The sequence below is a fragment of the Staurois parvus genome, unplaced genomic scaffold (assembly GCF_062004578.1).
Source record: "Staurois parvus isolate SC_StPar_1 unplaced genomic scaffold, SC_StPar_1.0 ptg000634l, whole genome shotgun sequence".
Taxonomy (NCBI): Eukaryota; Metazoa; Chordata; class Amphibia; order Anura; family Ranidae; genus Staurois; species Staurois parvus.
Window position 1 is genome coordinate 4,702,501 of NW_028318430.1, and position 16,980 is coordinate 4,719,480.

General features: G+C 43.1%; 1 protein-coding gene across 1 annotated transcript in view; it reads right to left on the bottom strand.

Moving 5' to 3' along the window:
• OCA2 (OCA2 melanosomal transmembrane protein) overlaps positions 1-16,980 on the bottom strand; it is a 444,033-nt gene that overhangs the window by 173,297 nt on the left and 253,756 nt on the right. Inside the window, exons 12-13 of the mRNA XM_089693490.1 lie at positions 7,301-7,357; positions 699-823 (exon numbers count right to left, since the gene is read on the bottom strand). Coding sequence (XP_089549616.1) covers positions 699-823; positions 7,301-7,357 — 182 coding nt within the window. The remainder of the gene's footprint in view (positions 1-698; positions 824-7,300; positions 7,358-16,980) is intronic.

Genomic DNA, 16,980 nt, shown 5'->3' on the forward strand with positions numbered 1-16,980 from the left:
TTTATGTGAGAGCATATGTGTCACGGAGGTAGAGCACACATTTTTTGCTCTGGAGCACTGGAGTTTTGTCACAAGCCTGTTAGAGACTCGCATGAGATGAACTATTTAAGGACTATAAGGACTGTCACGATTAGTATTGTTTGTCACAAACATACTGGATTTTGCTGTTATTTTATATTTTGTTGCACAACATTTCGTTAATGGTGCAATTTGATTTATAGTAACACTTGAAAGTTTTGCCTATTGAAGCAGCGTGGCACCAGTATTTTTTATTAGATCTGTGAGCGGGTACAGTGTGTATCAATGGACCCACTGTAACAGCTCTAATGGAGGACTGCATCGGGCTACGCTGTCCTGTTTAACTGTCTATAGGTGGAATGGGCTTGTAAGGATAGAAGATCTTCCTTCTGCCCACTGTTGCTCATCCCTGAAGTTCCAACCAGGCTCCTTCACCTTTTGCCCCATAGCAGTGCTGTGGCAGTAGTTCTGCCAGTGTTACCAAAAGCATGTGGTCAATTTTGAGCATATATCATGCCCACTGGCATAACAAAATCTGTTTTTTTTTAAAAGCATCACCCTTGAGGTTTAAATATATATTCAACAGCATAACTCATAACATGAAATGATTTAAAAATCATGATAAATTTAAAGTTACCTTTTACATATATCATTGAATGATAAAAGTATAACTGGAGTACCTTATTGTTACTGGAGTAAAAAGCAACATGGTGGTGACATTGTCCAGGAATGCAGAGAGAATAGCAGCAATAAGACAAAGAATTATTATCATGGGCCACACTCTTCCTTTAGAGAGTCGGTAAGCCTAAAAAAAGAAAAAAGCATAAAAATATGCATACATATTAAGAGAAATCTTTTGGTAACCAAACAGTTTTGCATAAAAAGAGTATATAGTGTATTGTATACCTGGATTTAAAGGCTGAAAACAAAAAGGAACAGATAAATCATTTACCTTTTTCTCTTTTCATCGTTATAACCCCAATATATTACCACAGTCAAAATACATTTTAAAAAATCTATACGTTATCTCATATTGTGAAAGCAACAGCTGCTAGTCAGTGTCTCAAACTAATAATGTGCATAAGCTGCAACAATAAAATTGGTTTCTTAAAACCAATCACGCCATACTGGGAACAAATAATTGTCAATTTAAAAGCCACCAAGAAGACATCTCAAAATTTGAACAATTTCTTATTGTATGCTAGCTAATTGTCTCACCTTAAAAAGTGTGCAATGTAAAGATCAATCCCATTAATTAATCGTAAAAGAAGTTTTTTTTTTCTACTTTAACTTTACCTACAGGTGTAACGAGTTTCATCTTGAGCATGTGGCACTTTATTAAACATTACAAGCCTAGGGTTTTTGGTTTGTGATAGCATACGGTTTCCTGTCTCTTGCTCCAAGAGCCGTACCTCTAATTGTTTCTGTCTACCCTGACCTTGGCCTGCATAACTGATAGGTTACTGGTTGCCTCCTGCTCTGAGCTTTGCCTATAGAATAGATAGATTACTGATTGCTACCTGCCTTGACCTTTGCCTAGATAACAGCTACTCTAGGGATTACTGCCTGCCCTGCCCTTTTTCTGGATAATGGATATGGTAACAATTGCCACCTGTCCTGATCTTTGCCAGGATAACAGATAAGCTATTGATTGCCAATTGTCATAACCTTTTTTCTGGATAACATATGCTGATTGCCACCAGCCCTGACCATTGCAGCTAGCCTGCCCAAACTACTGCAAGCTTGACATCCACAGAACCTCTAGTCCAGATTGCTCCTGCCCTTACCTTGAACCATTCTAAATTCTAAAGCCATCTGACACAGTATGTGAACTCGCTTTCTCTGGTTTGCTGGGGAGCATCCCAGTTCTGCATATATAGCCCCACATGGTAAGTCATCCAAATATTGGTAGGCATACGAACGTTCGAGGAATAGGAGCTGCTAAAGAAGAAACCAAGAAACAAAAGCATAATGGGAAAAGTGACTAGATCCCTAGCTTAAATTGGACCAGAACTCGAACACTCCAGATCTGCATTCCTAGATGGAACATCTAAGAATATTTATTATTCCTAAGCAGTAACCAGGAAAATGCATTTTTTTTCTTGAGTTCATCTAAAAAAAAAGCACACAATACTCAACTCAAACACAATTCCTGATTGATAATCAAACCAAGCAAAGTTTGGTTCACTAAAAGGTTTGCCAAACAAAGGAACAAAAAACTGCAAATCAGGAGCACAGTACTCAGATCCATATGGAAGCTGAATCTAAAAAAAATTGTGGCCCTTTTCAAACTCAATTTGCAAGCTTTTGAGTAAAAAAGGGGCATGGGTAGCTAAGCACTGGCATGTAAGACATGGGCCAATGCCGACATAAAAAAAAACACTTGGCAGGGAGCGGGCTTTTTTAAAAGGCTTAAAGTTTGAGAGGGGCATGTCCAAGCCATTGACAAACGTAGCCACCTGAACCATGAGCTCTGCTCTCCTCCTGCTTTCATAAGCAACCCGTTGCAATAACATGCATTCTCTATTCCACCTATTCCTCTGGAACAGCCGTTTGCTCAGTGGAGACCATGAACAAGGAGAAAAAAAAACCCTAAGCCACCATGCGAGCTGATGGGTTTCTTCCCTAAACCTGATGCAAAAGACAGCCAAGATGGTGCTGACACACAGGAGAAGCGCTGTGGACACACTGGACTCAGTGGCTGCTGCAAAGGATGGTATCTTAGATCCTACTTCTTCCATGAAAGATTTGACTAAAAGGTCTGCCACATCACCATTACAGTCAGCCTACACAAAGGTTACTGTAAACAATTTATCTTTTTGCCTGATATTCATGAATCTAGAAATTTATTAGAAGAACTTCCAGCCCCACACACAACAGCCTCAGCATTTCAGTTTAAACAATTGCCACTGACACTATAAAGATACAATAAAGATACTGTATGTAGCTTGATTTACAGAAGTCTGCTACTCATATCCAGACTCAAATTTCTCAAATTGCTGAATGTTCTACCTGTATTGAAAATGTACTACCAGGAACAGTCTCCAGAAAGACTTAAAGAGAAGGTGACACCTTGAAGACAGATCATGTAGAACATCATACAATTCATGTGCATTCCTGAATTGGTGGCCCCTTCTGAACGGATTTATCTTCACCATTGAAGTGATCTTTCCCTTACTATTTCTGCAAGATCTCATCATAGCCGGAGCACACAGGCTTATCAAGCCTAAACATCTCTCACCAGCTTTTTCCAGAGATGTACTAGCAAGACTACATTTTTTTCCCATGTAACAGACAAGCTATCACTGGGCAATTGAAATTCTTGCCAGATGCACACTCCACTACCCAGAAACGGAAGAGATTAAAATAAAATAAAAATGCCCTCTACACATGAAAAATCCTGTACAAATGGGGCTACCCCAATAAACTTCTGGTTACATACCAAAACAAAATAATCCCTACTACGACTCCAAATGATGGAATCAAATAAATGTCTTGACAAGAAGAAATCTTTTTCCTATTCCATCATTAATATGGACTTTTATAAGTTAGTTCAATTACAACACTTATCTTCCATAAAACAGGGAGACGACCCACTTCTACAGTTCCTTCATTCTTTCTATACAACTACTGATTCAACTAAAAGAGGAAAAGATTGTTAGCTGAGAAACTCCCTGCAATGCCTAAATGGGAACATGCATGAGAGTATAAAAAATACAGTGAGCGCTCCAATGGTCAGCAGCTGAACATTCAAGGAAAACACATAAAAGTCCCAAAAATATATACATAAAGAAAATGCAGCACTGTGTGATGTTACTATATTGCGGGTAGATATAAAAAATAAATGAAACCAAAGCAAATGAATAAATAAATCAATAAATAAATAAATCACAGTCCAGTAATGGTGCTCGCTGATTCCCAGTGCAAAAGTTAGAAATGTGCACTAACCAGAAACGTAATAATAATACACATGTGTATTGATATCATGGAGGTTCCCCTCTCTTTTCTGGTCTGGTAATGGGCAGGAGCTGAAGATAGTAGAGATGAAGCGCCCTCGTGTGGCGAAATGGAGGTCCAGTAGGTCACAGAAATCCTTACAGAAGTGTGTGAAGTGGAAAATTCCTCCTCTCAAAGGCTGGTGCAGGGATCAATCTGAGTCTGCAGAAGCTGAAAAGGCTCATCGCAGAAGACACAGGAAAGAACCCATAGTGTAGTAGGTTGATGAAAATTATTTTATTCAAGAAAAACAGGAGTGTTCAGAAAAAACTCACAATGGTGCCAGGTTTAATCAAATGACTGACTCTTTAAGATTAAAGATGGCCACCGGGCCTCCACGTGGCACCGGCAGCGTAGTGTCAATGGCGTCCTGGGCTCCACTGACGCGTTTCGGGCGCACGCACTTCTTCAGAGGTAGAGCTGTGGATCTACCTCTGAAGAAGTGCGTGCGCACGAAACGCGTCAGTGGAGCCCAGGACGCCATTGACACTACGCCGCCGGTGTCACGTGGAGGCCCGGCCGCCATCTTTAATCTTAAAGGGTCAGTCATTTGATTAAACCTGGCACCATTGTGAGTTTTTTCTGAACACTCCTGTTTTTCTTGAATAAAATCATTTTCATCAACCTACTACACTATGGGTTCTTTCCTGTGTCTTCTGCGATGAGCCTTTTCAGCTTCTGCAGACCCAGATTGATCCCTGCACCAGCCTTTGAGAGGAGGAATTTTCCACTTCACACACTTCTGTAAGGATTTCTGTGACCTGCTGTACCTTCATTTCGCCACACGAGGGCGCTTCATCTCTACTATCTTCAGCTCCTGCCCATTACCAGACCAGAAAAGAGAGGGGAATCTCCATGATATCATATACACATATGTATTATTAATACGTTTCTGGTTAGTGCGCATTTCTAACTTTTGCACTGGGAATCAGCGAGCACCATTACTGGACTGTGATTTATTTATTGATTTATTTATTCATTTATTAATTTGCTTTGGTTTCATTTATTATTTATATCTGCCCACAATATAGTAACATCACACAGCGCTGCATTTTCTTTATGTATAAATGGGAACATGAACTGGGGAACTTTTTACCACCCAACAATGGCATTATGCACTCTGTTAGCCTAGGAAAGCCTTTAGAAGTTAATTTTATAAAGAAATGGTCCAAAATCGACTACATCGATGGTTCTTTACATCTCAATTATTAGCATTTTGCTCTCCTCTTCAGCAATCCCTAATGTCTTGAAGAAACTGTGGTGAAGTAGGATCTTGTGTCCATATTTGATGGTGATGCCGGAAAATCCTCTTGGTGAGACCTTCATCTTCTTCACGTTTTATTCCTAATTCTTCCTCACCTTCTAATTCTGTCCCCACCCCCTCCACCTTCTTTTTTCTACCGCTATTCCTTCATTCCCTCCTTTTGTCCCAGTTACGCTTTCAGCAGAGTATCTACACACATCTGAGGATCTTAGCTGTGACTCTCCCATTGGATTCTATACTTGGCACTGTACTGTATTAACTTGATGCTGGCAATTTATATTTGAATGTGCACTAATTGTACCATTGCTATACTCCATTGGTAAAAAATTACCGGTAAGTCGTAAAAAAAATTAAAGGCTTAACTTTCAACATTAAAAATACAAAAAATTAATTTGAATAAAATGCTTGCAGGATGTTTTAAACCTACACATTAAGTGGCACACCTTGAGGATGTACTATAGCAAAAAAAATGACATTTAGAGAAAGAAATGCTACCAAGTCACATTTCCTGGCCAGCTCTTGTGTGTGGAATAACAGTGAATACATTTTTCTGCCACGCCTTAATTAGCATTGCAGCGTTCTGAACCACCCAAGACCTAATGAAAATAGGTGGGGTTTTCCTGAAAGGTAGTAGGGTTTCATAAGCAAAGCTCCAGCAAATGAATAAAACACTAACTGGCACTTGTGTGCTGGTAAATGTAGGCCTATTATGGCTGCACATTGGCCCTGGCCTGAATAAAACATTGTTCAACAACACTTGAACTTTGGTTACTAAACTCAAACTTGGATTGCTGTTGGTTAATATATTTTCCAGTTTGTCTTTCTGAAAAAAAGTCCAATTACATGCTTCAACTGAACCCTTACGGAAATTAGAGATAACTGGCTCTGAAATTGTTTCATTTTTTTCTCATTCTGGCTTGGATATCTTTTTTTTTTTTACTATGTATCTCAGTCTCAATAAGTAATTAGTTCAAATCCCAACTTCGTCACTACCTGCATGGAGTTTGCATGTTCTCCCTGTGTCTGTGTGGGTTTCCTCCGGATACTCCGGTTTGCTCACACACTCCGAAGACATGCTGGTAGGTTAACAGGCTCCAGTCTAAATTGGTATTAGTATGTGTATGTATTAATGTAAGTTAAGACTTTAGATTGCAAGCTCCTTGAGGGCAGAGACTGATGTGAATGTATAATAAATATATAAATCATTGCTTAAATTGATGGCACAATATACAGTAAATACCTGTAATAAATAGAATATACGAGGGGCGACTAAAAAAGTCTCGGCCTACCCACGAAGCATTTGTCTTGGCCCAATTTTATCACAAGCCTTCACAAATCTGTTTTAATTAGGTAGATTATGCAGCACAACCATCACATGGTTGTTTTTGGCATATAGTACCTTTATACTTTATTTATATTGTGGTGTCTGCATTTTTCTGCATAAAATGATATGGGAAATACAAAGTGGGGAAATCTAAACTCCATATTCCTTGAAACTCAACGGCAAAAGAGCAGTGTACAAAGTGCAGTAAACCACAGCAACCAATATTCATTGACTGTATTTCTCTGACTGCACTAAAGTGACAAAAGATAAAATGATTGGGTTACAGTACATTATTGCTCTTTGAACTGCCTTATCAAATTATACTGTGTAGCAAAACATGCAATTGCCCTCAAGACCAATGGACTGCAAAGCTCAATATAACTAAGAGATTTCAACAGCACTGCATGCTTATTGTACTGCTGTATATTCCGTTATGGGGAATATACAGGGGATTCTCCTAACGGGAAATTAAGTTCTTTCATACCAAAAGCCATATCTTGGTATAACAGCTATGGCCTAAAAGATCAAGAAAATGTTGAATGCAATCCTTAATGGTGAGTTTAAGAATTTAATATAGATTAATGACTTGGCATTCTTTTTTTTTTTAAGAGAGAGAATTACAAATTGCTAAAAACCTATACAATAAAGTATAATAAAAACATTAAATTATCCCTCCCCTCCTTGTTGTCTTTACTTACTTTAACAGCACAGTAATCAAAGAATCCTGTTTCTGAGAACACTGCTACCAAGATCATCTGAAAAAGAAGATAAAAACGTCAGTCTGAAAACAGGTACATCTAGGCTTTGCACCTTTCCTTTGGAGAAAGAAAGAAACTGATCCTATAAAAACATAGCATACTTGTCCTTTTGTTGTTAGTATAAAATTAGTAAACTGGTAACTAAAAAGGTTGGGAATAATTCTGTCCTAGTGTCTGCAAGGAGATATCATAGCAAGAATGTGATGTGTATGTGTTTGTAACTAAGAAATCTTTGTAGTAGCTGATAAATAAAATTATAAGCGTTTTTAAAAAAGATAGATTGTCACAATGGATGAAATATTATAGTGTCATTTATTTTAGTGTCAGGGATGGACTGTATCTGTGGCTGGCAGTGGCAGAGTAACAGTTGCAGTGAGTGGAGGATGATGGATCCACAATCTGACAGATCCCAGGATGGAATTCCCCAGGCAATGGGAGGAGGTAAAACGCTGTGACATCAGGCAGCCCAGCCCATACACATACAGAGAACATCTGAACTGAGCGATCCCACACAGTGACAGATCCAAGATAACACACCATCAGCAGGCGCAGCAGGCACTAGAAGAGAAGGCTTTTGGATCGTGATGATGTCATCACTCACTGACACATTGCACTTGTGATGGATCACACTCACACAGACACGAGATATCAGAGTCAGACATTACCTTCCTCTGCAGACACAGCTCCACCTCCGCTGATGACTGGGAAGAGAAGGGCTGGAACTCCAAAGTGATCAACAGCCACCAGCCAGCTTGCAGTAAGGGACTGAGTTTGAGAGAAAGACTGGAAGGATCGGCAGCTCAGCTGCTACACTGGCCCCAGACAACCGGCATCTTCCTCTGTCCTTTTTTCCTCCCCTCTGCTGCCCCTTCCCTCAGCTGAAGAATCATTCATGATTTGGCAGTGTTCCACACAGAGTGCTGGCCTGTGCTGCATCCAGGTGCCCCTTAGATGGCAGTGCGCCTTAGGCGGTTGCCTAGTTTGCCTAGTGGAAGCACTGGCCCTGGGCACACTGCATCAAGGAAGGTAGAGACTATGAGCATGTTTTAGGAAGGCATAAAGAAACTGTAAGCATACTGCAGAGAGGCAGTCAGAGAATACAAGCACACTGTAGAGAGGCAGCCAGAGACTGAGGGCATACTGCGGAGAGGCAGTTAGGCTACAGGCGCACTGCAGAGAGGTAAGGTAGAGACTGTGAGCATGCTGCAAAGAGGCAGTCAGAGACTTCAGGAATGCTGCAGGGATGCAGTCAAAATGTGTGCACACTTGCAAGGAGGTGGTTGTCATGGACTAAGGAGGCAATCAGAATTAAAGAATGCTGCCAGGAGGCAGCAAGGGATTGCAAGTACACTAAAGGAAGGCATACACAGACTTCAAGCATAGTTCAGGGAGGCAGTCAAAGACTTTAAAAATGCTGCAGAGAGGTCATAAAAATATTGTAGGTATACTGCAGGGACATTGGAAAACAAAATGCAAGCGTGTTGCAAGGAGACAATCCTACTGTGTGAACGATGCAAGGAGTCAGTCAAAAACTGTGGGAAGGCAGTCAGACAGCAGGTATGCTGTCAAGAGGTTTTTAGACTGTAGGCATGTAGCTAGGAGGCAGTTAGACTGCAAACACACAGCATGCTGCAGGGAGACAGTCAAAGGCTACAAGTATGCTATATAAAAGGTAGTCAAAAGATGCAAGTATGCTGCATGGAGGCAGTCAAGGAATGTAAGAATGTTTTCCCCCTGAAAGAATGATCTGTGAAAAACAATGCCTGACTTCTGCAAGCACTGGTTTTCCAGGAGGGACTCCCAGGCCCTGGCTATCAGCCTTTTGGCTTCCATTGAGATATGAGTAACCAGTTTAAATTGGGTATTGGTGCAAGCTTTCTTATTTTGCTCAACAAAACTTTGTACAGATCCTTGTAAAAAGATACACCAGTATTTGTACATATCAGTTATTAGTACTTAACTTTCAGACAATCCTACCAGATGTGCCAGAACAACCTGTAAGTGCACTATCCTTGGAAATAAAGCTATGGAAGGGCCGGTTTGGCATGGGAGTTCCTCAGGAGGGTCCAGGATCCAGCAGAGAAGGCATTTGTAATATGCCTTTTAGGCAGAAGATGAGTCTAAGCTTTTGGACATTTATTGTACCTTGGTAGGGAAGCAAGGATACAGAAAACAGACAAATGAAGAATTTCTGAACCACAATCTGGAAAAAAAGTCAAGCTAACAGTAAACATATTTCAGCTTCTTAAAAAGGTACATATCACAGGTATAGAGAATGCAGGGATCCCAAAGAGAGGTATGTTGTGATTTCACCGCCCATGGAGGGCCAAAGTTTGCCACTTCCAGTGGCATACCTTAAGGCAAAAGTATTGTAACACAGGTTTTGGATTTTCTGGGTGTGTCAAAAAAGTCCTGATGAATACTGTGTTCATGAAGCAGTGTGCATTTGTACATGGATTGCTTCTACAGTCATCTTGGCTAGGTACACTGCACCTGAAGGACACTAGCTATGCCTGGGTTGTCCACTTTACTCTGATGCCATTCTGTTGCCTTTACACTTCACGTCACCACCTTCAGGTTGTGAAAGTAGGTATGTGATCTTAGAGTAAACTCCCATACCTCTGCACACTCCCCTTCTTTTAATAACTGCTCTCAAAGAATCTATTTATCGTGATTACCTGTAATCAACATTACTAGCTCCCTGCCTGAGAACCAGCAGCCATAATGATTGACTCACTGCAAATGAAGGCTGAAAATAGGGCACCCAAAAGAAAGACTTATCAGTCTGTGAAGTGCCACTGAGCAGGCTCAAAGAAGATATAGAGTCGGTATGAACTGCTGCCCCCACACTTCCTCTCCCAGCCAGCCAAAGAGTGGCTGTGTACGGAGAGAGGGGAGAAAGAGGACACTGTATGCTTTAGGACTGTGCAACCAGGGAAAAGCCCCCCCCCCCCCCCACCACCACCACCACCACCAGCTGGAATAGCAGAGGAAGAGGCAATGGACTGCTGTTCAATCTGGGAGAGGATAGAGCCTGCAAAAAAAAAAATGGAGGGGCAGAGAGTTCCTGGACTCAAGGCAGTCATTTGGAGCACAGTGTGAGGTACACAGGGAAGTAGGCTGTAAGAATCGCATATCAGAGAGACCCAGCAACTGGCATGATCGGGTCTGTGGGAACATCATTGTTGTGTTGGTGTGGCAACTAATGTCACTGAGCCCACTTGGGTTATCTTTTTCAAGCTAAAACATTCTCAAATGCAATAAAACAAATGTTGATCTTGTCAGAAATGCAATACACATGTCAATTCCTGTGAGCTCAACCAGACGTATAAAACAATGGTAGCTCCCTTTAGTAATCTACTAGTCCACCAATATGTTGTAGTTTACCAATCCTTAAAATGTGGTGGCTGAACTTTTTTTTTTTTGCCAAGCTAAAACATCTTTAGCAAGTACAAAAAAAATGTTGATCTTGCCAGAAATGCAGTGTCCATGTGACTTCCTGTGAGCTGAACTAGAAGCAGAAAATGATACCTATTTTCAGTAATCTATCTGTCCACCCATTCCCCATGTAATGGAGATGAACAAATTCCGACACTTTTGAAGTCCAACCTGGGTGGCAACCATGACTCCCTGCATAGGTACAATGGAGGAGTTTGAGAAGCAACCCAGGAACAGAAATGTATTATTCTCAAGGTAAAAGTAAAGGACAAAAGGCTGGGAAAAAAACACTTTACCTAGGGTAAGCCACAAAATATTTAATTGGGGTTTAGATATTGGGCTTTAAAGCTCAACTCCAAGCAAGTTTTATTTTCTTATTTGTATAGGGGAAGGGTCAGGACTTCAATTGGATTTCCTCGTCTCAAAGGATTATGAAGTGAGGGAATATCTCCCCAATGAGCATACAGACAGTACTAAAAGCTTGGTCAAAGTTCTGAATACTATCTATTCTATCGAGAAATAAAAAAAGAAAAATGCTTTGGTTGGACTTGAGCTTTAATTATAGATTGGTTGAAGGCCTTACTTTATTAATATTCTTGAAAATAAATTAATACATGAATAAACATAACTGATACCACAGTACCCCTTCACAATCATACCTACTGTAGTTTTATTCTGAAGCTAGATAATTGAAAACAAATGAGAAATCTGTGGTGGTTTAAAAGACAGGTTGTTTTTCAATACTTTGTTGGGATGCCTAAGCAAAAATACCTGAAAACCAAGCAATTTGTAGTAACTCAGCATCCGATATGTCAAAATTGCCTAAATGCACAGTACAAGTTGCAGGCATTGTGGCATAATGGATACCTGTTGGTCACTCTAGTGCAGCTGTCACTAAATCGGTCACCGCAGTCCGCGATCGGCCCCTGCAGCTCTGCCGCCCAGACCACCAGTCCACAATGGCAGATCAGCTGCTGAGCAGGGCAGTCATCACGGCAACATGACATGACGTGTGCGCCCTGCCCCTTTCAGCTCACTTTCTCTCCGGCTCCTGCTCCCTGCCTGTACACAAGTGTCCAGCAAGGATCCCGGTACAGCTCCTGTCTGCCCTCAAGGTAGGTTCTAGTCTTACAGGGGCACGCTGATGGGCACATTGAATGTTAAGGGGCACTCTGATGGGCACAACAGAGAACGTGCCCATCAGAGTTCCCCTTAATATAAATGTGCCCATCAGCGTGCCCCTTAACATAAAATCATAAAATGGCCATCAGCATTCCCCTTTTTTATGTTAAGGGGCACTCTGATGGGCATATTTTATGTTAAGGGACACTCTGACGGGCACATTTAATGTTAGGGTACACTCCGGTGGGCACACCATAGAATATGCCCATCAGAGTGCCCCTTAACATAAAATGTATCCATCAGAATGCCCATTAATATAAATGTGCCCATCAGCATGCCCCTTATTTTATGTTAAGGGGCACTCTGATGGGCACATTTTATGTTAAGGGAGCACAAATGGGCACATACTGTGGAAAGGGGCACTCTGATTGGCACATGTGATGGAAAGGGGCACTTTGATGGGAAATATGATGGAAAGGGGCACTCTGATGGGGAAATATGATAGAAAGGGGTACTTTGAGTGTAAGGGGGCACTCTGACAGGAATACCTGATGTAAGGTGGCAATGTGATGGGGATACCTAATGTAAAGGGGCACTCTGATGGGCACACCTGATGTGATGGGAATACATGATGTAAGGTTGCACTCTGATGGTGACACTTAATGTAAGGGGGCACACTGATGGGCACACCCTATTCGGACCTCAGCCAGAAGAAACTTGTAGTGACCGGACCTCCTTGAATTTTATACGCCTGCTCTAATGTAATCAGTTTTTGGCAAAATTGTATTTCTGTTGAAATAAATGACTTATCAACCTTAGTGCAATGGACAGGAAATAATGTACCACAATCAACTAGATCAGCACAAATGGTTTTAAATGCAACAACTCTGTTTGCATAGAACTCAATTACTAAATAAAGACATGCAATTAAACATTCTAGTTAACAAAATATATAATTATGAGTTTGTGATTAGGCAGTCAGTTTATGAAAATGTACTATGCTTTGATGGATTCATTGTTAATTTTTTTTTTATTGTGTATGTAAATATAATCAGTAAGAGACAAACACAATGCCAGCATTGTTGCATACAAAAGACATGTCTAATGTAGACATGCTCTACTGGTACCACACCTAACATTGCATTTTATAACCTAAATACTGCATTAAAGTTATACCATCACAATATATTTGCGCATATTGGTATACTTACCTCCCAAAGCACTCTTTTCCAGCGATGCAATGTCCACTCATCCCACAGTTGCTGCCATCTTCTCCCAGTGTTGTTCTGGGGCTGGATTCTTCAGCTGCCTTGATTGCCTAGCAACGTATTCTGTGAATTACTAAATACTGTACCTTGCACCCATGGAATGACAAGATTGTGCATGAGTTGCCCATGCAAGTCAAGTCTTATCTGCCGCTATGGCAGAGAGACTCATAGCACTCAATGGAACACAAGTGCTGTGATGTCACTTCACTCAAAGTCCATACCTCAGCATGAACCAGCGGCCATAGAAAGAGTCTGCAGGGACCTGTGCATTGCACCCAAGATCTACTGAGCAGTGCTCTCCAGGCATGTAAATAAAGAAATAGTAATTGCACATTTTCTAATTATTATGGGTGCATTTCTTTATTTTCTCCAAAAAGCGGACCGCTCAGTCCCTGTGTGAATTCCTGATATGTCCTGATATGTCTCAAAATTTTTCTATCATTTCCACCTTTTATTATTACAAAGTAATCCTTGGGCAAGTTCAAAGAGTACACTCCCAGTATATTTGCCTTCCTTGATCTTGTCTTCTCCAACGGCTGCGCTCCCCACAACCTCACTAACACCCCCTTTGCTCTCTCTGACCACAACCTGATTACCTTCTCTATCTCCTCGTCCTCCAACGCCTACCCCTCCAAATGTCACACTACTACCAGCCATAACCTCCGCAACCTTAACCCTGCCCCCCTCCACTCTGCAGCTGATCAACTCCACGACCGCATCCTCCCCCTGTCCTGCCCCGACTTGGCTATGACCGCCTACAACAACGCGCTCTCAACAACGCGCTCTCTACAGCCCTTGACTCACTAGCGCCTTTAACCACATGCAACATCAGACCCCGACCGCTCCAGCCCTGGCAGACTGATCACACCAAAACCCTCAAACAACACAGTCGTGCCCTGGAGCGACTATGGCGCAAAACAAAATCCCAACAAGCCTTCACCCGCTACAAATCTGCCTTCCACACCTACACCTCCTCCCTCCACGCAGCCAAACAAGCCTACTTCCTGACCCTCATCAAGGCCCTCTCCTCCAATCCTCGCCGACTCTTCTCCACCTTCAACTCTCTACTCTCTCCACCCCCACCTCCACCCAGCACCTCACTCACCGCCCTTGAGATTGCCAATCACTTCAAAAACAAGATTGACACAATTCGCAAGGACATTGCCGCAACTCACACGCCCTCTCAACCCGTCCCCTCTCACACAACTACCCCCTCATCCCCCCTCCCCCTCGACATAACCCGCAGGGACTTCGTCGCTGCTCAAACTCCCTCCAACCCCCTTCCCCCTCACTCAGCTACTCCCTCATCACCCCTCTCCCATGGCCCCACCACTGCTCTGACCTCCTCTTCCACCCCACCCAACATTCCTCATACTGAAGCTCCCCCAACACTCCGCACCTTTGACCTTACTACCATCGAGGAAGTCTCCAAGATCCTCTCTGATGCCCGCCTCACCACCTGCCCCCTCGACCCTATCCCCTCACAACTCCTACGACCTCCCTCCCCCTCCATCCTACGCTCCCTCACCCACATCTTCAATCTCTCCCTCTTCTCCAGCACTTTCCCCTCCCCTCCCCTCTGAAACATGCATACATCACCCCCATACTTAAAAAGCCCTCCCTGGACCCCAATGACCCGAACAATCTCAGGCCCATCTCCCTGCTCCCATTTACATCTAAACTCCTTGAGCGCCTAGTCTACACCCACCTATGCTCTCACCTCAACGACAACAACCTCCTCGATCACCTACAGTCCAGCTTCCGTCCCCTACACTCCACCGAAACTGCCTTACTCAAACTCTCCAACGACCTGCTAACCGCCAAAGCTAATGGCCACTATTCAGTGCTCCTACTCCTTGACCTTTCTGCGGCCTTCGACACAGTCGATCACCCCCTCCTCCTCAAAAAACTACACTCCCTTGGCCTCAGAGATTCCGCTCTCTCCTGGCTCTCATCCTACCTGTCACAACGCTCTTTCAGCGTTACCTATAATGCTACCACCTCACTCCCCCTCTCTGTTGGGGTCCCTCAAGGCTCTGTCCTCGGGCCCCTTCTCTTCTCCATCTACACCTCCTCCCTTGGCCAACTGATACACTCTCACGGCTTCAACAACCACCTCTATGCCGACAACACACAAATCTATCTCTCAACCCCCCACCTCACCCCCTCGGTCTCCGCCCGAATCACACACCTGCTGAGCGACATATCAGACTGGATGTCGCTCCACTTCCTTAAACTGAACCTCTCCAAAACCGAGTTTCTTGTCTTCCCCCCAGCCCGGACACCACCCCCCATTGACTTCTCTATCACATCCAACAACGCTACCATCAAACCCGCCCCGCAGGCCAGAGTACTTGGTGTCATTCTGGACTCCAACTTATCCTTCCAGCCCCAAGTCCAATCTTTAACAAACTCGTGCAGACTCCACCTCCGCAACATCGCCAAAATACGCACGTTCCTAACTCCAGAAACCACTAAACAGCTCATCCACTCCCTCATCATATCACGACTCGACTACTGCAACTCCCTCCTCACTGGCCTGCCTCGCCGCTGGCTATCCCCACTTCAGTCGATCCTGAATACGGCTGCCAGACTCATTCACCTTTCCAACCGCTCCGTCTCCGCCACCCCCCTCTGCCAATCCCTCCACTGGCTTCCGTTTGCGCAATGGATCAAATTCAAAATCCTAACGCTGACGTACAATGCTGTCCACCATACTGCCCCAAACTACATCACTGACCTAATATCCAAGTACCGCCCAGCACGCACACTCCGCTCCTCACAAGACCTCCTTCTCTCTAGTTCCCTGGTCTCCTCCTCCCATGCCCGCCTCCAGGACATCTCCAGGGTGTCACCCATCCTCTGGAACTCCCTGCCCCAACCCATCAGATTATCACCTACTCTCCTCTCCTTTAGGAGCACCCTGAAAACCCATCTCTTCAGGGAAGCCTACCCCACCCCCTGCTAACTTGCCGACCTCCTCCACTCTTCCTACCACTCCATCCCCCACAGCTATCTCCTCCTGTGCCACCATCCCCTCCCTCCTAGATTGTAAGCTCGAAAGAGCAGGGCCCTCAATCCCCTCATGTTTTGCATTGTATTGGTATTGTTCTGTCACATGTTCTGTCCCCCTCTGTAATGTACAGCGCTGAGCGAACTATTGGCGCTTTATAAATACTGTATAATAATAATAATCAGGAAAATCTGTATTAAGATGGGCACACTTCAGCCAGCAGCTTGCATACAATTAGTGAAACCTAAATCCAACACATACAGAACACTTAACAGTTTCAAAAGTATTTGTAAGACTTTAAAACCAGTAATACTTTTATAGGCTTTTTGGGTGTGCTTTGAGTGTGGGCAAGGACACAGGGGCTTCATGAGTTGACAGTCCACCCCTGCTCTTCAGTATCCATTACTTCAATGAGACTGGCAATTCAGCACACACAGCTCACTTCTCAGTAGGCATAACATTCATAGGACCTGCAATCCAGCACATATAGCTCACTCCCCGGTATCAATGACATCACTGAGACCTGTAACCCACCACACACAGCTTCCTCCCTAGTATCCATGACATCACGTAAACCTGTAATCCACCATACATTGCTCACTCCCCTATTACATCAGATAAACCTACAATCCAGCGCACATAGCTCATTCCGTAGTATCTATTCGCCAGAAAGACCTGCAATCCAGTACACATAGCTCACTACTCAGCTTCCATAATAATAGAGAGAGTGCATTCCAGTGCATATAATTCACTCACCAGTACCCATTACATTAGTGAAA